This window comes from Aulonocara sp. 'chitande type north' Nkhata Bay, linkage group LG6 (assembly GCF_057382095.1).
Source record: "Aulonocara sp. 'chitande type north' Nkhata Bay isolate Kocher_YH1m ecotype deep benthic linkage group LG6, A_spYH_male_GT1.1, whole genome shotgun sequence".
NCBI lineage: Eukaryota > Metazoa > Chordata > Actinopteri > Cichliformes > Cichlidae > Aulonocara > Aulonocara sp. 'chitande type north' Nkhata Bay.
The window spans coordinates 30,858,407-30,883,587 of record NC_141349.1 but is presented as its reverse complement, the minus strand read 5'-3'; the positions used below and the strand labels follow the sequence as shown (position 1 = coordinate 30,883,587).

The window sequence follows — 25,181 nt, the reverse complement described above, 5'->3', positions numbered from 1 at the left end:
TTTTTTTTTGGTGCCTCCCTTTTTGTATAGGTAGGCGGGGCAGTGAGTCACTGAATCTGGCACACCTGTTACTCATCAGATGCTTTCTTCAAAAGTGTTCTTTAGGAGCTACCTAATAGAAGACTAGTGTCATAATGAGATGTTTAGTTGGGAGGGACTGGGGAGCGGATAGAATGTCTTTGAGGGCCATATACACTGGGTTGGTCAGATCACTGTTGGATTATGGGTTTGTAGCATATAACTCAGCAGCAGACACAACTCTGGTAAAGTTAGACCATATTCAGTATCAGGCACTACGAATTTGCACAGATGCATTTAAAACAACTCCAACAGCAGCTTTACAGGTGGAGATGGGAGAGATGCCGTTGGGACTGAGAAGGGAGCAGCTCACACTTAATTATTGGGCTAATTTACAGGGCCACGGGCAGGATCACCCAACGCATGAAGTACTTAGGCCTTGCTGGGAGAAAGAAAGGAGGGAAAAGAAGAGCTTTGGATGGATTGTGGGGAGACAAGTGACAGCAGTTAATCTGGATCAGTTAGACATTAGTCACAGAGTGCCGTTACCGGCAGTACCTCCATGGCTACTTCCTGGTGCTACGGTAGACTTAACATTGTTGAACAAGAAGAATGAGGATAGGGCATTTCCTTTGAACTCTCATGCGGCACAGGTTTGCATTGACCAATATTATAGTTATGTTCAAATATATACAGACGCCTTGAAGAACACAACTGGTCAAACTGGTGTTGCAGTCGTGGTCCCAGAGTTTTCGGTGGAAATGGGTAGAAAGATTAGTGATGGGCTTTCTGTGTACACTGGGGAAATGATCGCAATATTATTGGCTGTTCAGTGGGTGGAGGACGTGAGACCTTTACATGCTGTCATTTGTTCGGATTCAAGTTCATCGTTGGTCAGTCTACAGCATAGTCACTCAGACAGTAGAGCAGATGTTTTGGCGGAAATTCAGCAGTCACTTTTCCGGATACGCATGATGGGACTTGCTGTCGTGTTTTTGTGGGTGCCAGCACACTATGGTGTGTGGGCGAATGAAAAGGCAGATAGAGTAGCAAAGGAGGCCGTAAAACATGGGGTGGTTGACATGGCTGTTAGTTTTGGCCAAGCAGAGATAAGGAGTATGGTAAGACAAGATATGAGAGCAAGATGGCAAAAGCAGTGGGAGGAGGAAAGGAAGGGACGATGGTTGTATAAGATTCAAAGGAGGGTGGGAGGAATGAGGAATGCAGGACGGACTAGGAGGGAGGAGGTGATCATATCCAGACTGAGATTTGGACATACTGGCTTGAATAATACGTTATTCATGATTGGGAAACATAGTACTGGCAAATGTGATTACTGTGGGGTAGAAGAAACTGTAGAACATGTCATGTTGCAGTGTCAGAGGTATCAGGTTGAGAGAAGACATTTGATTCAAACTCTTAGTAACCTAAAAATCAAACTGGATCTGGTTGAGTTGTTTCGGAAGGAATCGGGAAGTAAAAGTTATCAGGCCTTATTTCATTTTTAAAAGAGGGGAACCTGTTTGGCAGGATTTGAGAATTTTTTTTTTTTTTTGGGCGTCGTTCCAGACCATACTCCATACCAGTTGGTGGCGGTAATGCACCTTTCACTTGTTTGCCAACCGCCAATATAACTGTAAGACAGAAGGAAAGACTAGTGTCGGACAGTGTTGCCAACTTAGCGACTTTGTCGCTATATTTAGCGAGTTTTCAGACCCCCTTAGCGACTTTTTTTCTAAAAAGTGACTAGCGACAAATCTGGCAACTTTTTCTGGTATTATTGGAGACTTATTTATGACGACTTTTTGACGTGCAAACGCGTATCGCTCTTACTCCCAACAAGCAGCGGTGCTGCCTTGAGCACCTCACCTGTGCCAAAGCGCTCATAGGTCATAGGCTGTGTCCCAATTCAGGGTCTGCACACTTGAAGTACGCATTTCAAGTGCGGTCACGTCACCGCTACGCGACGATGGCTGTCCCAATTCGAAGTGTACTTCAAATGCATACTCCAAATGCGCCGTCGATTTCCCCAAGTATCAAGCGTGGTCTGGTGCACGCTTCGTGGTCCCATATATCCCACAATTCATAGCACGGCGGTGGGTGTGGATAATTTTGCCGCAAAATACGGCAGAAGGGAGCGGCCGAAGAGGTTTTTTTTTTCTTCCAAACTTTATTGAACTTATAAAGCGAACAGTCAGTCATTCCAGTTCAGTTTGTACAGTAGACATACAAGGCAAATAACAGTAACAATATACAGTACAATGAAATAAGAAGGATAAATAATTAAAGGATAAAAAAAAGAAAAAAAGGGGGGGGGGGGGGGGGGGGGGAATGTGACAGACTTCATAACAACTTTGTACTTGAAAGCTGTGACAGCTCATTCCTTAAAAATTTCTGAATGAATTTCAATCAATGATAAACCTTCTTTATTGGAAGTTAATTTAAGAGAGTTTAAGTAATATTCAATTTCAATCAAAAACAAATTAAATGATGGGGTTGAGTTTTGAAATTTACATTTATGTATATGGAATTTCCCTAATAAGATGGAGCGGCCGAAGAGTGAACTGTCAAAAATACTGAATATGACGTCACTTATTTATGTGCGAATGTTTAATAATTAAAGTCAGTCATATATTCACAAACACAACAAGCTGAAAGTCAGTGATATATGTATATGTGTGTACATATATGTGTGTGTGTGTGTGTGTGTGTGTGTGTGTATATATATATATATATATATATATATATTAGGGGTGCAACGATACACAAAATTCACGGTTCGGTTCGATACTTTGGTGTCACGGTTCGATATTTTTTCGATACAAAAAAATGTTCATGCCTTTTTAATTTGTCATTTATTAAAATTATAAATATATATTTTAACTCAAAAGTACAGTTTTTAAATTTAACCCTAACCCTTGTGCGTGTTTTTTATTTTGACAGCGAATGCGCACCTGCGGACCACTTATGTGCAGCCCTGGTTATTTAGCTCGTCATATTGCAGCCACAGAAATTCTTTTGTCCATGAAACCATAAAGCTGCACTTTCTTTTTGCCTTATAGTCTGATTTGTCATAACTTCTCCGTTTTGTGGTAAGCTTTTCTTTGGCTGTCACTTCTTCACCCTGACCTGTCTTATTTGGCTCAGCAGAACTAAAATATATATCTGTCTGTGAAGGTCATCGTAGTCAAATATATATCCTGCTGCTTTTACACACGCACTCACATAAGCTCAGCGATTCTCTGCGCGATCAACCTCTCACATGTTTAAGCTGCGGGAGATTTCACTTGTCATGTTTGCATAGTAAGCTAACGATTAATAAGACGATGTCAGAGGAATTGGTGCACAAATTATCATCACTCACAGATCAGTGCTGTCATTGCAAAGTGAAAGCAAAAAAACAAGCACAAATTCAAACGCGACTTCAATATGTCACATATTGACAGTGGCTCACCGATGCCAATGACATAATTACCCAGCTACATTTCTGAAAGAATGCAAAAGCATTGACATATATTTTTCCTTCCTACAATAGCCCGACGGGCAGGGAAGAGATAGATTTTGGTAGCCCGACTGAAAAGATCGCTAGCCCCGGGACGTCGGGCTAGCGATATTGCGAGCCCTGTATCTGATTGAGGAATCACTCATCTTTGGAAAAGAGAGTTTATTACACAGAAATGGCTCTTTCCAAAATAAAAGCTATACTATCCGCTTCTTCTGGGCTATATTCTCAGCAGCATATTAAACATATAAGGAGAATCATGTGCTAACAGCTGTCTAAATGACTCGGCTAAAGTTAGTAGCATGCTTGTTGTTTTTGTCTTTGCACTAGGATGATGTCGGCGTAAATGTGCAGTCATATTCGTTGTGTTCCCACTAGTGCTTTCAGGTTAATCTCGTTGAAATGACCTTAACGCCACAACTCTATCTGATTGGGAAAACACTCATCTTTGGAAAAGAGAGTTTATTACAGAGAAATGGCTCTTTCCAAAATAAAAGCTATACTATATGCTTCTTCCAGGGGATACTGTCAGCAGCATATTAAATATATCAGGTCCCCATAAGGAGAATCATGTGCTAACGGCTGTCTAAATGACTCGGGTAAAGTTTGTAGCATGCATGCTTGTTGTTTTTGTCTGCTTCCACTTATCTTTGCACTAGGATGATGTCGGCATAAATGTGCAGTCATATTCATTTTGTTCCCACTAGTGCTGTCAGCGTTAATCTGAAATGACGTTAACGCCACAACATGGTAAATCTCCGTTAACGAGCTACCGCCGATCGCCCCGTGCATGGGGCTAGACGGCCAACACGTTAACGAGCTAACTGCGCTAACACACTAGTTCCCACCCATGTAATTGAGCATTGCATGGCACATCCAACATACTGTTTTACTTTAGTGCATGACTCTTGCATGACATAACTTACCTTCAGGGTCATACGTCATACGTCACATGAAAACCAAAATAATTCCAAACGCCAGATCTGAATGAGGGTGCGAGAGGTCCATGTTGCAAGGAGAGCTTAACTTCTGTCTCGCTAGCTTGCCCTGCGCTCTTCCTTCTGACGATGCTGTCTGTGTTGAGCGCTCAGTGAATCTGCGTTCGACTACTCCGCCTAGGCTGCACTGTCGAGCCTAGGCGGAGTAGTCGAACGCAGATTCACTGAGCGCTCAACACAGACAGCATCGTCAGAAGGAAAGTTGATCAAATAAATTAAAAATTTTGTATTGTTCGATACATATGCGTACCGAACCGAAAGCACTGTATCGAACGGTTCAATATCGATACGAATATCGTTGCACCCCTAATTTTTTATTTATATATATATATATATATATATATATATATATATATATATATATATATATATATATGAATGATGGAGCTGATCAAAGGAGCCCAGAGCAAATGATCTGATGTGGTGGCAGAGGCTGTATCAAGACTAATGTAATCTAATAGATAATTTCTATATTGGTTAGAATTAAGATTATTTTTTATTTTTCCAGTTCATGAGGACTGTTTTCTTGGCTATGCATAGGGCAGTGAAAACCATATGGGCTATATTCTTTTCTGAAGTGACATTATCTAAGCTGCCCAACAAACACACTAAGGGGGAAGTTGGAATGTTACATTTCAGACACTTTGATAAGTCTTCACATATCTCGCGCCAAAACTTCTGAACTGGTGGACAGAACCAAAGAGCGTGGATATAATTGTCCAGTGAATTGGTTTGGCAGTGTGAGCAGTTGTTGGTAGACGTAAAACCCATCTTGAACATCCGATGACCTGTATAGTGCACTCTATGTAATATTTTGTATTGAATTAATTGAAGACTGGGATTTCTAATTAGATGAAAGGTTTTTAAGCAAATCTGAGACCAGAAGTTTAGGTCTAAGTTAACTGATAAATCCGCTTCCCATTTTGCAATAGGAAGTGATATTGATTCATCTAATTTAGAAAGTGTTCTGTATATTTTGGATAGTAATTTGGGGGGTTTAAGAGTAAGAAATTGAACCACACTTGGTGGTGTTTGTAGTTCAACTTGACCCGGTTTAAATTTCTTTTTTACTATGGATTTAATTTGTTGATATTCTAAAAATCTTTTCTTGTTGATCCCATATTGTGTAACTAGTCCGTCAAATGAAATAAATTCTGTTCCTTCTAGTATATGTTCTAAATATTTTATTCCTTTACCACTCCAATCTGAAAAGTTTATCATATTATTGTTTTGTAATATGTCAGGGTTGTTCCAGATAGGTGTACGTTTGCATGGGATTAATGAAGACGCCGTCAATTTTAGAAACTCCCACCATGCTGTCAGAGAAGAGCTGATGTTGATGCTTTTAAAGCATTCATGTCGTTGGATGTTTGAGCTGATAAATGGTAGGTCTGAGATCTCTAGATTATTGCAAAGTGCTTGTTCTACATCTAGCCAAGGTTCATCTAAGAAGGTATGTTTTAGCCATCCTGAGATAAACTGAAGCCTGTTGGCTAAGAAGTAGTGCTGAAAGTTAGGTAGTTCTAATCCTCCTTTATCCTTGGTCTTTTGTAGTGTTTTTAAGCTTATTCGGGGGGGTTTATTTTTCCAAAGGAATTTGGACATACATGAATCTAGAGATCTGAACCAATCTTGTGGCGGTTTAGTTGGGATCATTGAGAATAAATAATTTATTTTTGGTAAGACCATCATTTTTATAGCGGCAACCCTTCCCATGAGTGATATGGGTAGACATTTCCATCTAGCCAGATCATCTTCTACCTTCTTTAAAAGCGGGATATGGTTTAATTTAGTTAGATCTGCAAGCTTGGGAGAAACATTAATACCTAAATATTTTATATTTCCCGATTGCAGTGGTGTAGAAGAGGAATTATGGGGGGAGCAATTAATCGGTAGAACTGTAGATTTTGACCAGTTAATTGAGTAATCTGATATTCTTGCAAAAGAGTTTATCAATTCAATCACCCCAGAGATATTGGTTTGTGAATTTTGGAGAAAGAGTAACACATCATCCGCATAAAGGCTGATTTTATGCTCCACGTTCTTGCATTTTATGCCCTTAATTACTGAATTCTGTCTAATTGCTGCTGCTAGTGGCACCACTCCCTTTCAACATGTAAATGAATTAGAACAGTAGCAATATTGAAATGTATTGACTTTTGTTTAGTATTTTTTTCTCTCTTATCTTCTTTATTAAATCTACCTGAATATTGTTTGCATGTTTGAAATAAATGAACAAACAAACAAACAAACAATAAAGGCTTATATCCATACTAAGAATATGCTCGCTTGTACTTATTTACATTTAGAATCACCAACCTAATTAACGTAACCACATGCATGCCTTCTGGCTGTGAGAATTCTGAGTACCTGTACATGATTACCTGTTGTAATGCTATGTGTGCTGTTTTCATAATTCTGTAGATCATTAAACATTAACAGATGTTGCATGTAAAATGGCAATGGGTTTTTTAATAAGAAAAAGCGATTCCAGGCCTTTTAATGAAGTATATGTGGTAATAACAAAATGGCACTGAATACAAGCAGTCAGACAACTTCACATCATTCTTTCTACAAATAATTTGGTTTTTTTCTGGCACCCTTAAAAAATGGTAACTGTGACAATCTTCCACATGGGTTTTTGCATTTTTCTCATTTAGTTTCCAAACTATTGAAGTCATTTACTTGTTTTCCAGTAACCAGGCTCATGTTGTCACACATAACTCGAGAAACAGTTCTTGCTGTTATAATGTAATGAATAAAGTATTTTTGATATTATTTGCAAACACACATGATTATGTTTGCTCAAAGCAAATCAGTGCTGCCAACACATTTATGGAAAGTTTTGTACCACTTATGGCAGAAAACTCTGGAACAGAGGTACATTTTATATGTATAAAAAGAAGATAATCACATAATTTGAACAGTATTTAAATATTTTTCTGTGTATAACATACAGACAACAGACTGCACACCAACTTTATAAACAAAGTATTATGTTGGTTGTCTTTTCTGCCTCTCTGCTTTCACTTAAAATCAGCTGACTACCTGAAATCAATGGTGATATTATATGACTACATTTATTTGTCATGATTTTACATCTTAATATTTTCTGGTGGGTTAAATTATCTATAAATTTTTTTCACAAATCCAGACATTTTTTCTGCCACATGGTGCATCATTCCAGGAGTTTTCTCTTTTATAGAAATAGATTTCTCCACAATCTTCACCTCCATCAACATTGTTAGGCTCGCCGATGTACCAGAAGCTGAACACAAACAGAAAAAAAGACTAACCATTTTATACTGACACTGAAGTCATGGTATACTGAACTACGGTGGCCCCTAGAGACAAAACACATGCAAACCCCAAAACACTTGCAAATTCCAAAACACAACGGAAGTGCTCCAGGACGCTAGGGGCAGTGTTGAGCTTTTGTTACCTAGTAACTACACAAGCCAGGAAGTACCAATGACCGGATTTGGGGTCTGCAGCCTTAAAGGCCGCATTTTAAGGCCGATTATGTACTAGTACGATTTGTACTAACTTGGTTTTAAAGCCTTTACTTCAAAATATACGCCATTCAATAATTGACTTTAATCTTACACAGCAAATTCAAAAGTGTTAAATGTTTTGGTGTTAATAGTCTTCTTGCAAAAGTAGAGTTAATTTTACTCTAAGTAGAGTCACATTCTTTTAATGCAGGGGTCACCAACATGGTGCCCGCGGGCACCAGGTCGCCCGCAAGGACCAGATGAGTCGCCCGCGGGCCTGTTCTAAAAATAGCTCACCATAACAACTTACCAGTAAGCTGCATCTATTTTTATTTTTTCTTGCTATTTTTTTTTAAATCACAATTGCATTGGTGTTAATTTGTTAGAGATAATATATTAAAAAAAATGTTTATTATTAAATATTAGATCATGATCTAATATTTAGTGCTAGCTGGTCTCCACGGAAACAGTTGCCGTGAAGACCAGCAAAGGCAAAGGTGAGGAGATGAGGAAAACATGGCGGAAAAAAGGAAGAAAACATATAATTTTCACAGTGAATGGGAGGAAGAGTTCTTTTTTTACCACTGTGAAAGATTCATGCGTGTGTCTCATTTGCGGGGCAACTGTGGCAACGGCAAAGCGGCACAACGTGGAGAGACATTTCCGAACGTGTCACACAAGCTACCATGCTAACTACCCAAAGGGCAGCACACTGCGAGCGGAAAAGGCCCGCGAATTAAAGGCAGGTTTGAGCAAACAGCAGTCTTTTTTCACGAGACCGGTGAAAAACTCTCAAAAAGCAACCGAAGCCTCATTTAGAGCTACACATTTCATGATTAAGAAAAAGAAGGCATTTTTAGACAGGGAGGTTTTCAAAGAAGCAATGATGATAATTGCAAAAACTGTGCTTAAAGACGAGAAATATGGAAACGATGTAATCTCCACTCTCTCTGATGTCCAGCTGGGGGCAACTACAATTGTTAAAAGAGTGTCGGCTATGTCCGGGAACTTGGCCGATCAGTTGGATCAGGATCTGGCAAAGTGCAGTTGGTTTAGCATCCAGTGTGACGAGTCCGTCGACAGCAGCAGTACAGCACGGCTGATGGTATTTGATGGTTTCTCCACAAAAGAAGAACTTCTGACACTACTGCCACTAAAGACAACTACGAAGGGAGTTGACATCTATAACGTAGTGAAGGAGTTTTTCGCGAAGAAAAAGGTACCGTTGGAAAAGCTGGTATCAGTGACTACCGACGGGGCTCCTGCTATGATCGGCCGACATACGGGATTCATCGCTCACTGTAAAGGTGACACAGAGTTCCCAAACTTCATGCATTACCACTGCATCATTCACCAGCAGGCGTTATGCGCAAAGGTGATCAGCTTCGAGCACGTCATGACTCCCGTCGTGAAGATCATAAACAGCATCCGCTCCAGAGCTAAACAGCACAGAACATTCAAGGTGCTATTGGAGGAGCTGTCAGCTGAATATGGTGACCTGCTACTACATACGGAAATCCGATGGCTCAGCAGGGGACGGATTTTGCTTCGTTTTTTTGTCACTTTTGGGTGAAATCAAGGAGTTCATGCAATCCAAAGGGGAAGACACATCTCTGCTGGAGGACACTGAGTGGACACTTGACCTTGCGTTTTTAACAGACATTACTGGGAAACTGAACCATTTGAACTGTGAGCTGCAAGGCAAAGGTAAGACTGTTGCTGACATGATAAGTGCTTTAAATGGATTTAAAGCCCAGATGAACATTTTCTCTGTGCATTTACAGAGAAAATAGGTGCTGCACTTTCCCTCTGTGCAGATGGTGCTGAAAGACAATGCTTCAGCATCTAAGACTTTTGACAAAGTTGCAGAAAAGTACACTCAAGTCATAAACTGACTTGGTCAAGAGTTTGAGAACAGGTTTTGTGACCTTGATCAGCTTGAGCCATGTGTCTCATTTGTTTCCAATCCTTTCATGAATGTGGACACAACATGCATTGCTGAGCAACTAAGTTCAATGTTCAGCTTGGATGCTGGACAGGTGGAAATCGAAATTGTAACATTGCAAAATGACGTCCACCTCAAAGCCTATCTGGGTGCACCAAACTTTTGGTGCCTTGTTGACACAGAAAAGTACAGTGGTGTGTGCACAGCAGCTATGAAGGTTGCCAGCCTGTTTGGTTCAACCTATCTTTGTGAATCAGCCTTTTCTGACATGAACTTCATCAAGAACAAACACAGAACACGCCTCTCCGATGCACATCTGCAAGACTCACTCAGAGTTGCAGTGTCAAGTTATACCCCAGATTAGAACACACTGGTGAACAGCATGCAATGCCAGGTTTCCCACTAACAGACAAAGAAAGCCATATTAGATGTTCTCAGTGGCAACATTACAGTGTCATGTCAAAGTTGAATTTAATTATTGAAAAACAAATGTGTTTGTTAAGTGTAACATGTGAAAATTTGCTTTAAAATGCTGCCAATTTGGTGAAAAGTTCTGTAAAATTTGAAAGTTGATTTTTTGTATGTTACATACATACAAAAATAATGTATGTAACAGTGCATGATTTGTTAAAATTTGTTAGTGGTAAGTGAAAATGTTGTAGAAGTGATCACTTCAAAATGTAAATACTTGCAGAGATATATAGAAATAAAGTGTTGCATGTTGATATTTATGTTTCCTACCTTGTTTCCTACTTGCATTCTTTATAATTATGGTGAAAAATAATTAACATAATTAGTGTCCGTACATAGATGAATATCATTAATTATTAATGATAACACATAATTAAGTTAAACTGAGGAAATTTGTTATTTGAGAAGTGTGTGTCAAACTGGTAGCCCTTCACATTAATCGGTACCCAAGAAGTAGCTCTCACTTTCAAAAAGGTTGCTGACCCCTGTTTTAATGTAACTCTGAGGTGTAAAATGATAGTAGTTAAAATCGAGTGTTAAAAATGAGTGTTTCTATGTCAAATCTGGAGGTGTTACAATGGAAACATCTTGACCTCTTAACTCTGAACTCCTAGAGGGGCTATGACACCAACAGAGTAAATTCACAGACTCCGCCCCCAGCACGGCTCCAATCGAAGCTGAAGTGAAGCCGTTTCAGAACATTTTGCTCTACGTATTTGAGTTGTTTGCCATGCTTGGTAAGTCATTTTTTCAAAGATTGTTTCAATTATTTCTATTAGCTTTTACTTCTGTGGCTCTTTGGAGTTGAGACAAAGCTGTGTGAAAGGCAATAGCCATGTTGCTCGGTGATAGCATAATATTCTGTTTTAGCTAGCTGAAAGGTATTGTCTGCGGGCAAATACCACAGCCTTGAAAAAAGCTTGCATGTGAATTTTCAGTCAAACTTTTGGTCAAATACACCTAAAACAATGTCTAGAATGTGAAATGTTGGTATAATGGTGCTACTTGAAGCCTGAAAACGATCGCCCATAAAAAAAAAAACCGAGCAAACAGCAGTAGCAGACGTCCTGACTGGGTTCTACGTTAGCATAGATCCCTCCAGAGTTTTGTGCACACGGTTTAGGTAAAAATGAAAAAGGTTGAGGTTTTACATTTAGTTCAGTATTACCTGTTGCCCGTGTCCTTGTCTTTTGGGAAAATACTTTACACAAGTAAAGGCTCAAAGAGGATTCCTTTTTTTTTTTTTTTTTTAACTGTGCTGCAATTGTTTACTGGATTATTTGTGCCATTAATTAGTGTCAACTAATTTTTATTCAATCTCCGCACAGGATATGCTTGTGAAGATGGAATATGGGGGAGAGCAGAAGTGCGTTGAAGTTCCACAAAGTGATGAATGAAGGACATGCATATTGTATTGAAGAAATAAGTGATGAGAATGCTGTTATTTGCATTTACCAGCTCACCTATGTCAGACCTTTTGATAAACAAAATTCTAATGAAAGTGAGAACATGTATACTGTTACATCTTTCAGAAAATGTTTTGAAATTGTGGTGCACAGTTCAGAATAAATGTTTTTCAAAAACCATTGCGTCTTTTTAGTAAATGTTTATTTCCAAAAGAAATTTCTAGAAGTTCAGAACAGTAAAATTCCCGCTTTTTAGAATGAATTAGAAGATAACTCTTACGTAGTTAAACTAAAATACTCTTGGAGAATTAATATATAAACTCTTAACACCAAGTGTTAAATTATCAACTCCAGACAGATTTGGTGTTTAACACTAAAACAGAGTTAAAGTACCAACTCTCCAAAAAGAGTTAAATTAACACTCTCTGGTGTGGACCCATATAGACACTTTAATAGTGTTGAAATCAAATCCGACAGTGTTAATTTGGACATGCTGGATTTGCTGTGTACAGAGAATGTGATGATTTTATGGATAATTAAAGTCAGTCATATATCCACAAACACAACAAGCTGAAAGTCAGTGATGCTGCTCGGTTTGCAGTCCTGAATATCACGGCACAAGCAGGATTCACTGCACTGTTAATGTTAGCTATGTTATATTGCTGCCTCTGTTCGGTGGGGTCGAGCCAAACTGACTTTAACGTGTGTTTGAACGAGCTGACGGTTCACTCGTTAAGCTGAAAGAAAGATGCTTTAATCACAGGAGTCACACATGTGTCCACTGTACCATCTGGGAACTCTTCTTGTTTCGTAATAACACAATCCTCCTTCTTTTGTGCTGTTTTGTAGCAGTGTATACACCTGAGACTGTCATCTGTCTGTCTGTCCTGCACTCTCTCTCTTTTTCTTTCTCTCTGATTGTGTAATAAAAGTATGAACATTCATTTATAAGTCACACTTGTGTTTGAATCCTGCAGCTTATCACACATTTGATTTCCATGTGTGACAACTGCAAGTGTCCAGAGTGAGGACAGACTGAGGGACCCACTGCTGCACATCATCTGTGAGGCTTTGCACCCCTGATGATCCACCAGGACAAACTCAGCAGGGTGTGAGGAAGAGGAGGAGGAAGAGCCAGCAGCAGCTGACAGATGGAGAGAATAGACAGACTGTTCCCTGTTTGTGAAGGACTGCTAGGAAAGTTTAAATAACTAATCGTCTGTCCTGAATCAGTCTTATTAGGCAATGTTCAAATAATTTGATCATTCCAGTGTTTTCAGTGTGGGAGAATGTACTCAGGGCCTTCAAGTTACACACTATGAAAGGCAGCAACAAGTTTAATATTCAGAAACCTAAAGTATGTATCAGCAGCAGAATGGAGCTAAAAATAAATGTTTCATTTCTATAAAGCTTTGAGTATTTTGCATTAGTAGTACTGCTGTGTTTGTTGCTGTCAGGAGTAGTGTCGTGGATGAGAGAAGGAGGACCCAAACGCTGGACTCACAGGCAGGTAGGTGAAGGTGGATGTTTATTGCCGAAGGAGTGAACAAACAGTACAGAGGTAGGAAATGGCTGGCTGGCTGAATGAATGAACGAACAAAGGACTGACTGACTGGCTGGTTGACAAACTGAACACACAGACGACATTAACATCAATGACACGACAGTGAACGAGTAGAAACAGAGTGCTTAAATACACAGACTGATGAGGATGATAATGAGAGTAGAGATGGCACGATACCACTTTTTTATGTCCGATACCGATATCATAAATTTGGATATCTGCCGATACCGATATGAATCCGATATAGTGTTTTTTAATCAACAAAACTGTTTTTTAAATATCTTGCTGCATTTTGTATAAGTTCATACTCAAGTTTAAAACAACAACTACACTAAAGCTATTCTGTTAAACCTGTATCCAAAAAAAAATATTTCATAGTTCAGCAATACTGATCAATCTAATAAACTTAAACCTACACCATCCTCCCTATTCTGGTATTTTAAAGAGTACTTAGCATATATATTAAGCAACCTAACTAATAGGGTTCCAACTCCCAGCAACAACAAAAATAAATAAATAAAAAAAAATAGGGAACCACCCCTCACGCTCCACCTCATGATGCTTAATCGACGTAATCAACCTTAATTTGATGCAGTGTGGAAAAAAAAATGCACAGAAATCAATTATTTTTCAAGAAATATTAAATAGATTCAACATCTTTCTTCAACAAAATTGCAGACTGCACAGATGGTACCTTCACAAAGGAAAAAGTACTATAGCTTACTAGGAGATATCTCTATCTATCTATCTATCTATCTATCTATATATATATATATATATATATTAGACTTAATAGTTACTATATACAGTAATGGACTTCTATTCATTTTGCATCAAATTTAAAACTTTGGCTGTCAGATAATTATTTATTAAAAGCTAGACATTTTAAATGAGAATAAGAAAGAAAAGTATGTCTTTGTGCCCCCTTTTCCCTGTTAATGCCCTATCGGCCCCCCTGGCTAAACTTTGCTAGATCCGCCCCTGCACAGTTACCAGCCGTCAGCTACGTAGAAAAAGATCCTCAGTAGAAAGTAATATTAAATAAATTCTAACAACAGCTTATAGAGCTTAAACGTGCTGCTGTTGTTCAGCCGCTGGTTTCCTCTTTCTGGTGCAAAGTGGGCCAAAAGCAAACTAGAGAGACGTACTCCCGACAGAAAAGCCGATCAGCTGATCGTTAAGCAGTTTCATGATTGAAGTAGCAGCAAGAAGAGGCAGTCGCTTGTTAAGCTTAACGCAGGAATGCTTTACAAACATTCAGAGATGGACTTACACACTTGCTTTACTTCTCTCGGGATAACTTTGTCGGAGATGAAATGCCGGGTTGCTAGCGAAGCTCCAAATGCTATCCAGACCATCGACAGGTCCCGCATGCCACAGCTGCTCTATCACGTGATGCATACTGCTCCGACGTGCTAACGTTCTGAGGTGAGTTACGGCGTGTTGCAAGTTTTGTGAGGTGCTTTCGTGATATTTAATGGATCGGATTACATTTTTTATTTTTCTCCGATATCCAATCCAGTAATTTAGGTCAGTATCGGACCGATACCGATACGTAATATCGGATCGGTCCATCTCTAAATGAGAGACCAGTGAGTACACAGCTGAACATAATCTGGCTAATGACACAAGACGAGCTGACACAGGAAAAGCAGGAAGTGAGCACATGGAAGTGGCAAAATAAACTGAACATGAACAAAACTGAAAACACTGGGTCACCGACCCAGGAACCCTGACAGTTGCATCATATTGCTGTAATTGTTTATATGCTTTATATATTCTGAGGTAAGTTGATGTAACGCGGTTAAAGGACCAGGGCGCCTGACTGCAGCCTCATAGACAATGAGCTATCAGAATAAGTTTCGACTATGGAGCCTGAGGGTGTGAATAAAACACAGGAAATCAAAGTTGAGCTCAAAATATATATATTATGTTTGTTATGAGGAATATATAGACAGATGTACAAAAAATAAATAAATATGCATATATATCACAACCAAAAATAATGTTGACAATACAAAACAGCTTATTGGGTTCCAAAAGGGAGGTGGAATGAGGTGTAGTCCAGTATGTGATTTATTTTAGTTCCATGGACCTGTGATAGGTCATGTGTCAACAGTTTGATTCAGTCCATAGGTTCATAATCCTACCGCAACGTAGCGGTGGTCGGGTGGCTCGCCATCTCGCGCTGATCAGGGCTGATCGCGGGAGAACAAAAAAAAACCTGACCTAAACAAGGTCAAAAACATAAATCATCATTCACAGAAGAAAACGAAACAGCATTCTACTGCTGTGACAAAATAAATCCATAAATCCATAAATAACAAAGTCAAGTAATCAATGCCACGTTTCATACAACAATCAATAAACCATCATCTCTTATAATGAATTTCATTCTAAATACTATTATAGAAAAACATTCTCATGGGTCCCATCAAAGTATATCAGCGTTAAAGCTAATAAATATTATTCAAAGTTAATCAAATATGTTTACAAAACTCATTTAATCACAGGTGTTGCGCAACAGATTCAATAAGCTCAATGGAATTTAACTCAATGCAAAATCTCATAGGCCGTTTTGGCATTTCATCAGAAAAGTAACAAAAAAACATCCAAAACGGACAAAACTACAAAAATCAAATCACTCGTTCAACTCTAGATACATTAAGTCAACATTCGTCCATAACGGAATAAACAAAAACAACAATATTCAATAAATAAAACTAGTAATTGCACTTACTGTCGCTAGCCTAGCTTTAGCTTACTGGCGTTTTAGGATGTGCGATCGCGGCTCCGCATTGTCATTAATTGTGACAAAACAAACAAATAACTCACCGTTGAGTCGATTGTGAGGTAGTGTAAAGATGAATGAATCGGCCGGGTTATTGCACGCTGTCAACTGGCCTGTAGTGCAAAATTTGTCGATATCTGACAACAGCAGCCAGAGGAGCAGGGACATGCAGCTGATTGACCCGGAACTTATACAGGATTCATTCCCGCCACAATAAAGGGACTGGCGGAAGTGGGGTCAGAAGTTACCGTGGTTACATTGATCTATAGTGTTACATCATATTCTATAAGGATGTTATGTGTTTGTAGACTTTCTGCCCAGTTTGACCCATTTAGCAGAAGTCAGCCTGTTTAAGGCTCTGATATCTATTCTGTATGACTTACAGCTACAGCAGTTATGACATGGTCTGATTTTCTCACCCAATAAAGGAATATTTCATATATCAGTCTACTCTTCATTTTATCAGAAACAGTTATCACAGCTCGTACATTTTCTTTTTATAAATATATGTAAGCAATGAGCCAAATTTAGTAATGCCAACATACTGAAGGAACAACATTTGTCTCTTATATATGATACACCTATATATGCACTGTCAAAGATACTTGTCTTTGAGTGAAGATTTAAGGTGATAAGACATATAAATAACTGCAACTTGAATCTGTACTGAGGCTCAGTATTTGACACAGAGTTCATGTTCACTGCTGTAATAGCCAATAATGATTAATATAATAACTATAATATTTGCCATATTATATTTACATTACCAAAGTGATATGACTTTAGTCTCATGAACAACATTAGCTAATTGTTATTTACTAACTAATCTTAAATGACTGTTCACTACAGAAATGAAGCCCAACAATCATGTTTTACTGTCCTGTGGTCTCAGCCTCAGATACTTTGCAAGTGTTTTGGAGTTTGCAAGTGTTTTGGAGTTAGCAAGTGTTTTGGAGTTTGTACGTGCTTTGTCTCTAGGGGCCACCGTACTGAACAAACAACTACACACAAGGACAAGAATTTACACCTACACTTTATCTTAAAATGCAAGTTACCAATAATAATTTATGAAAGAGTTATGTAACAAACATAAAGTGTGAAACCTGATGGTAGGTGTAGTCCCATCCACCCATTTCCATGTCTGTTCTTTTTCTGCGTCAGTCAGTCCAATCCATGTCCGATTTTTTAACTCTCTTATGAAGTTCTTATTCACAGAAAAAGAAATGAACAATAATATAAAATACATCTGAGTTTTACACTTTTGTCTTTGTGTCTCAGAAACAGATTTTGCTCCTATATACTGTACCTGTTCCTCTCTGCTGTTGATAATCACCAGGTCTGCCCCTCTCTGCAGACAGTCCTCTCTGCTGTCATTCCAGGTGTTTTCAGTAGATGAAACGTAATATAAACTGTGTTTGAAGTATATCCATCCTCGTTGGATATAGCGAGCTGCAAAGGACAGTAAAACTGAACCTTCAAAATTATGCTCAAGAAAATAACAAACAGCAATGTTAATAATGATAATACTGTTTAGCGTTACACTCACCTAATTCATTCATTTTAATGTCTTCTTCTTTAGTCAAGTTTTTCATAATGGCCTCACAATCTGGTGTTGTTGTTGTATCAGAACTGTCTGTAAGAGCAAACATTTCCTTAAGTAACTACACCACCAGAGTGCCACATGAATGAACCTGATTCAAGTTAAATTAATTGCAATTCTTCAAACTGTAACGGTCTCTGTCATTCTGTTCTTATATTATTCAGATGGTGAATTTATGGTCACATTACAAAGAAAATGTAAATTGACTCACAAAAAGCCAGTCGCAGTGAAATGTTGAGTGTAGCTTGAAGAATACACAGAAGTGCAAAGCTCAAAGCAACCAGTCTGCAGAGTTTTCTTTCTGTGTGCAGGTATCAAACAGATAAGAAAATTACATTTATTGTCATTATATAAGAATGTACAACGAAAATTATGGTGCACTGCCAGGATATGGACTCATGCATAATAATAATACTATAAACACCAACATGAGAATAAAAAATGTCCATCCATTCGCTTCCGCTTATCTTTTTCACGGTCGCGGGGGGCGCTGGAGCCTATCCCAGCTGTCATAGGGCGAAAGGCGGGGTACACCCTGGACAGGTCGCCAGTCTGTTGCAGGGCCAACACACAGGGACAGACAACCATTCACACTCACATTCACACCTAGTGACAATTTGGATTAATCAATTAACCTATCCCCACAAGCTGCATGTCTTTGGACGGTGGGAGGAAGCCGGAGTACCCGGAGAGAACCCACGCAAACACGGGGAGAACATGCAAACTCCACACAGAAAGACCCTGGCCTGATGGTGGAATTGAACTCAGGACCTTCTTGCTGTGCGGCAACAGTGCTAACCACCGTGCCACCGTGCTGCCGAATAAAAAATGTATTAAGGGATAAATAAAGAGGAAGTACAAATGGGTTTAGTGGTTTTCAGTTCAGTGTGGTTACATTTGTAGGGTAAGAACTGTTCAGGAATCATTTGGTGTGACTTTTTATGCATCTGTATCTCTTACCAGATGTGTATTAGCAGACTGATAAAAGAGCATTAGCTGGTGTGCTAAACCATAAAGATCTCTCACCACATATCCAAACCGATATCATGACCAGCAGCTTAACAGCTGTGGCTCCAGCAAACATCAGCTGATACTTGAAATTAATATTAAATAAATTCTAACAACAGCTGATCAAGCTTAAACATGCTGCTGTTGTTTAACGCGACATCCGCTGGTTTCCTCTTTCTGGCGCAAAGTGGGCGATAAACAAGAGAGAAAAGCTGATCAGCTGATCATTGATCAGTTTCATGATCATATTCATTGAAGTAGAAACAGGAGAGGGAGGGGAAAGAAGGAACGAAGAAGAGGCAGCTGACAGCGTAAAAACAGAATAATTCCAGCTTTGTGTTTTTTCCATCCTAGCTGAAGTACAGGACAAACTGTGTTCCTTTTCAGCTCAATACGAAACGCATAATATTTTCTCTGAATGCGGGACATTTCCGTCTTTTTACGGGACGGTTGGCAACTCTACTAACTAACCTTATGAATAAAATAAAGTTCACTATCAGTAACATCATAACACCCACCCAGATGTATAGAAACGCCGTCATGCTAGCTAGTACGCAGTACAAGTTATTGTAACTGACGGTAAAAAGTCAGCAAAACGAAAATAAACTCCACCTAAACTTGGTTTATATCTGACCCAAATAGACTGCAGGTCATAACTTCTTCCCTGAAGTTCAGTTCACCTGACACTCGGGCCAGCGGCCGCCTCAGGTCTCTCCTTCTCCTGCCTCCCCTTTCTCTCATCCACCTGCTGTCCTCCACCACTTGCTAATGTTACTGAATCTGTGGAAGCTCCGCTATAACCACCACCAAACAACTGAGTTATTTTTACACACCGGCCAGCATCTGACCAATCCACCACCTTTCATTGTTTGTACCGTTACCGGAAAAAAATAAAAAATCATCGGCCCATAAAAACTAAAAATCACCATCGGCCCTTCGGGCAAATGCCCGGTATGCCCGATGGCCAGTCCAGCTATGACTACACCTAAACTTGGTTTATATCTGATCCAGATAGACTGCAGGTCATAACTTCTTACCTGAAGTTCACCTGACACTCGGGCCAGCGGCCGCCTCGGGTCTTTCCTCCTCCTGCCTCCCCTTTCTCTCATCCACCCATCAGGTGGTTATTACTCGGACTGGGTGACATATTGTACAGAGCCCCGCAGGGGACATGGGAGGAAAAAAAATCAAGACGGACTTTTGCGAGATCTCGCAAAACAAACTCGGGATCTCGCAAAACAAATTTGGGATCTCGCAAAACAAATTCGGGATCTCGCAAAACAAACTCGGGATCTCGCAAAACTTTTGCGAGATCTCCCAAAAGTTTTAGCCGCATTCTTCCCGTTAGCTCGAAGTTAACGGGAGGTTTAATACAGCCGGGAGGAACACCGCTTTCCCGGCACATCATGCCTTGACCTCCCGGTCGGCTTCAAGCCAGCGTCCGAAGTATGCGGCTAAAACTTTTGCGAGATCTCGCAAAACTTTTGCGAGATCCCGAGTTTGTTTTGCGAGATCTTTCAAAAGTTTTGTGAGATCCCGAGTTTGTTTTGCGAGATCCCGAGTTTGTTTTGCGAGATCTCACAAAAGTTTTGCAAGATCCCGAGTTTGTTTTGCGAGATCTCGCAAAAGTTTTGCGAGATCCTGAGTTAGTTTTGCGAGATCTCGCAAAAGTCCGTCTTAATTTTTTTTTCTCCCATGTCCCCTGCAGGGCTCCGTAATATTGAGATTTTTAATACATTGATATATTTTTAGACGAGATATGAGATGTGAAAATATAGTCTTTGTTACGTTATAATTATACTTGTGGAACCGCAAGTTTGTCTCTCTTTCATCCACTATTGTCTCTACGCAAAGTTACTCTGCCTCGCCTCTCTCCTTCACTGAACACAACTCCCCCTCCCCCATTGCTTCACCTGCAGGCAACGACAAGATGGACACAGAAGCTATCAAAGAGGACAACACGTTAGCGTTGTGGTTAGCGTTAGCAGTTAGCCCGTTAACGCATTGGTGGCGTGCAGCTAGCAGTACTAGTGTTTTCACCATTTACAACAGCGCCATAAAGTGCAAAATAAAAAGTGTGTGAAACTGTATGCTGTATCCCAGACCGCGAAGTCTCCCAACCTCCTGCCCCGATACAAACTACCTTACAAAACTCGTATACTGTATTTTTCCAACTATAACCTTACACTAAAATCTTTTCATTTTGTCAAAAATCGACAGTGCGCCTTTTTTATGAATTCTGGTTGTGCTTACTGACCGCGAACTGATTTTATGTGGTACACGGCAGGCAGCAATCTGTCAAAAATTGTTTTAGTGCGACTTTGGTAAGCTGCGAAGCTGCACTGCTTGATGGATTGTGGGAGCATTACAGCTGCGGTAGTCAGGAGCCTTGCAGAGTAATATTACCGTAATAATACCATATTGTGTGTGTATATTAGGACCACAAATGGTACCTGTTAAGAGACACGGTTACGAAGCAGATTTCAAACTCCAGGCTGTCAGTCGCGCAGTAGAACTTGGGAACAAAGCAGCTGGGAAATCTGTCTGTCTTTGTTATTATGCTCAGTGTATTTTTAGTTTACATTTTGACGGCACAATTGTGAGCTTTTTGTTATGCACAAAAACAACATTGTTTTACTTTATTTATGGAGCATTATTATTTAATAATTGCTGATAATTTATTTCTGACCAATTTTTTTGATGTACATCTGCGCTGTATGTTAATAAAAGTGCCTGTGTGAGATCTGGGACACAGCATGACTGAGAACTCTCTTTTTGTTCCTACTATATGGCTTTAAAGAAATATCAAGATATATATTGTATATCGCCATCCAGCTAAAGGATATCGAGATAGCCCTAGTTATTACACATCAGCCAGCATCTGGCCAATCCACCACCTGTCATTGTTTATACTGTTCGAAAGTAACAAAAAAAAGAAAGAAAAAAAAAAACGAAAAATCATCGGCCCATAAAAACGAAAAATGACCATCAGGCATACCAGGCAAATGCCCGATGGCCAGTCCAGCTATGGTCGTGCCATCAGTTAACCCTTCGCGTGCCAGCTGTGGCATGCGTGCTCAGGGTTGCCGACCCCTGTTCTAGGAACTACAAGTAAGCCTGCAGTCTGAGAGTGAAGTGCTCTACTGGGGTCCTATGGCACTATTTATTCTTGTCTGATTATTTAAGACCGTGTATGCGGGGAGAAGGATTTTGAATTAGATTCTGGAATAAACAGGGAGCCAATGAAGGGAAGCCAATATATGAGAAATATGCTCTCTTTTTCTAGTCCCTGTCAGTACTGTTGCTGCAGCATTTTGGATCAACTAAAAGCTTTTCAGGAAGTTTTTAGGATATCCTGATAATAATGAATTACAGTAGTCCAGCCTAGAAGTAGTAAACGCATGAACTAGTTTTTCAGTGTCACTCTGAGACCAGATGTTTCTAATTTTAGTGATATTAGGCAAATGGAAGGAATCAGCCCTACGTATTTTACGAAGAAACTGATGGACATTATGAACAATGCTGGGCATCCTCTGCACATGGCCATTAACAACCAGAAGAGTCTGTTCAGTGACAGGTTGCTTCTCCCCAAGACAAGAACTAACAGACTTAAAAACTCCTTTGTCCCACACGCCATCAAACTGTTTAACTCCTCTCTGGAGGGGAGAGGGAGGGGAAACAGGAGGACAAAGGAGGGGGGAACAACTAAGCTGTAGTGCCTCTTCACCTCACTGTACAATACCTTGTGCAATACTTTTTGTAAATAGTCAACAGTGCAATAGACTCAATACTTGAAATGTGCAATTCACTTGTATTTTTTATTTTTTATTCCTATTTATTCTATTTATCCCCTTTGTATATTTTATTTATATTTGTCTCTGTATTTATATATGTGTGTGTGTGTGTGTGTGTGTGTGTGTGTGTATATATATATATATATATATATATATATATATATATATATATATAACAATTCTGTAACTGTAACTTCGGTCGTTGCTGTGCTTTTTGGAAGTCGAATTTCCCAGAGGAACCCACCCGAGGGATTAATAAAGTTCTATCTTATCTTATCTTATCTTATCTTATCTTATCTTATCTTATCTTATCTTATCTTATCTTATCTTATCTTATTTGTTTAATACCTGCACTGAAGGACAAAAATGACTCCAAGGTTCCTCACAGTGTTCCTGGAGGCCAAGATAATGCCATCCAGAGTAAGAATCTGTTTAGTATGGAAGAGGATTAGGGACACCAGAAAAAAAAAGTGGGCATATCTTTTTTTCTTTTCCAGAATTCTGAGAAAAACGTCAGAATTCTGACTTTAATCTCAGAATTCTAGAAAAGAAAAAACAGACGTGCCCACTTTTGTCCCCCGGTGGCCTCAGTTTTAGCTGAATTTAGAAGAAGAAAGCCCTGATATTGAGTTCTTTAAAAGAAGAAACTATTCAATATTTTATAATTATTAAATAAAATTATTACATAATTTTAATTGTGTTAGTGGTTGAAAAAATAAACTTTGAATGCAGTTTATTCCCTAATCGTTTGTTTAAAAAAATAAAAAATCCTCCACCTGATTCCAAGAATATCTACCAAGGTGGGGTTTTCAGTGCAAACTCATACTTGAAACTAGAATAAAACATACGACATTGACAGCATGAAAATCTTCTAAATAAATTGAATTACTTACTACCGGTCGAAGTATCAGCTCCATTTTCACAATCCATGTCAGATTCGTATTTAAGAACAAACTTATTTTGCTGTGGTATGGCAAAGGCATATAGTGAGAAAATGCAGAACTAATCAATAACCTTATCTACCTTTCTTTCTTCCGTTTATGACAACATCGGCAGGTTTAAGCTCACAGCTTCCTGTACACAGAATACATCTACCCCTTCTCCCTTATCAGATCAACTCAGTTTCCAATTTCCACTAAGATAAAAACATTCATATATATCTACTTTTAAATATGAGATGGCATGCTGAGATAGTTTACTAGTTTTTATTGTACTCAACTACTCCCTTTACTTCAAGTAAGAGACAGCTGCCTTGGTAGAATGTGCAGGAGGCAGGTACAGGACATCTACTCACTACCTCGCAGTGATTTCTGTGGACAGTTACTTATTGGCACAACTGGACATCATTTGAACATTATACTGAAAAGCTGGAATGTTAAAACCTGAGTAAAAACAGCTTATATTTTAGGGGGCTACCGTGGTGTCATCAGCAAACTTGATGATGAGGTTGTTGTTGTGGGCCAAACTGCAGTTGTGGGTGTAGAGGCAAAACCTCTGTTTTTATAGAAGTGCTCTCACTAACTAATGATCAGTTATTTAAGTGCATTTGAATAGTAGCACGTAGCTGTTACCTATAGTCTAAACCTATAGTCTGTAACAGGGGTGGGCAATTCCAGGCCTCAAGGGCCGGTGTCCTGCAGGTTTTAGATCTCACCTTGGGTCAACACACCTGAATCACATGATTAGTTCGCTACCAGGCCGCTGGAGAACTTCAGGACATGTTGAGGAGCTAATTTAGCCATTTAAATAAGCTGTGTTGGTTCAAGGACACATCTAAAATCTGCAGGGACACCGGCCCTCGAGGCCTGGAGTTGCCCACCCCTGGTCTATAAGGTGTACAGACCTGCATAGAGTTCATAGTCATATATAAGATATGACATACACATACAAGCATCCAATCACACTTCCATACAAAGGTTGCTGAGTTCCACAATGATCCAGGATTATTAAAACAAAAGGAAAACGTTTAAACAACATAGTAACCTATAAAAAATTTTCTGCATTTTTTTTAAACAAATCACCAATAAATCTGATCTAAAGGAATGAAAAGTTTGTGCTATATAATATAAAGTTCTTTATAAGAAAACTGAAATCCAGTCCTTTTCATGTGATATACAGTTTATTAGTAAAAATGGCTGATTCAGAACGGCTTTGCCAAATTTATCTGAGGTTACAGTGCTAACCACAGCAAGAAGTTTACTTAATGAGTAACACATCAAAGTACTCTGCCTGCCACATTGTTGTCTTGGCAACAAAATATTGTTACAATTGTTATTATTTAGTATGTAGTAGTACGCTAATACTGTCTTACAGAGAAATAAAGTTCAGTTGGATATCTGCAAACTATATACAAACATGACTTTTTAGCTAAAACTGGTAAATGCATCTTAATATAACCATGTTAGTTTTACATAGTCAGAGGTTTTCTTGTTCACACACTTGAACAGTTTTCACTGTTGCAGTAATTTATTAATACACAGCAAAGTCCCTGACTTGTCCTTCTTTGTAAAAGAAATTTCACAGTGCTGCTAACTCTTGTTGGCTGCTGGGAAAGTGCATTAAGGGAGATGTTCACAAAAACAGGAAACAT

The 25,181-nt window shown here is 39.1% G+C and overlaps 1 protein-coding gene and 1 long non-coding RNA gene across 3 annotated transcripts; both read right to left on the bottom strand.

Annotated features, from left to right (window-relative positions):
- Positions 1-7,347: 7,347 nt before the first annotated feature.
- On the bottom strand, positions 7,348-23,611 carry LOC147328117 (CD209 antigen-like protein A). Of its 2 annotated transcripts, XM_086296276.1 has the most exons (6): positions 23,485-23,611; positions 18,001-18,090; positions 17,736-17,822; positions 17,496-17,638; positions 17,293-17,393; positions 7,348-7,786 (listed from the first exon to the last, which is right to left on the bottom strand). In XM_086296276.1, the coding sequence occupies exons 1-6, from the start codon at positions 23,519-23,521 to the stop codon at positions 7,648-7,650; spliced, it is 597 nt and encodes a 198-aa protein (XP_086152402.1). In that variant the 5' UTR covers positions 23,522-23,611; the 3' UTR covers positions 7,348-7,647. The 2 variants fall into 2 exon arrangements, with proteins under 2 accessions (XP_086152402.1, XP_086152401.1); XM_086296275.1 differs by having other exon boundaries at positions 17,293-17,638.
- Positions 15,307-16,363, bottom strand: LOC147328118 (uncharacterized). Its single transcript, XR_015129920.1, has 2 exons — positions 16,234-16,363; positions 15,307-15,627 (listed from the first exon to the last, which is right to left on the bottom strand). It is a non-coding gene; the product is annotated as an uncharacterized LOC147328118 (long non-coding RNA).
- Positions 23,612-25,181: the final 1,570 nt, after the last annotated feature.

Coding starts and splice junctions, on each gene's coding strand:
- LOC147328117 (XM_086296275.1), bottom strand. CDS start 23,521: ATGGATTGTGAAAATGGAGCTGATACTTCGACCGGTA. Junction 18,091..23,484: donor AGCTGATACTTCGACCGGTA/GTAAGTAATTCA, acceptor ACCTGCACACAG/AAAGAAAACTCTGCAGACTG. Junction 7,787..17,292: donor GGGACTACACCTACCATCAG/GTTTCACACTTT, acceptor GTTTGTGTTCAG/CTTCTGGTACATCGGCGAGC.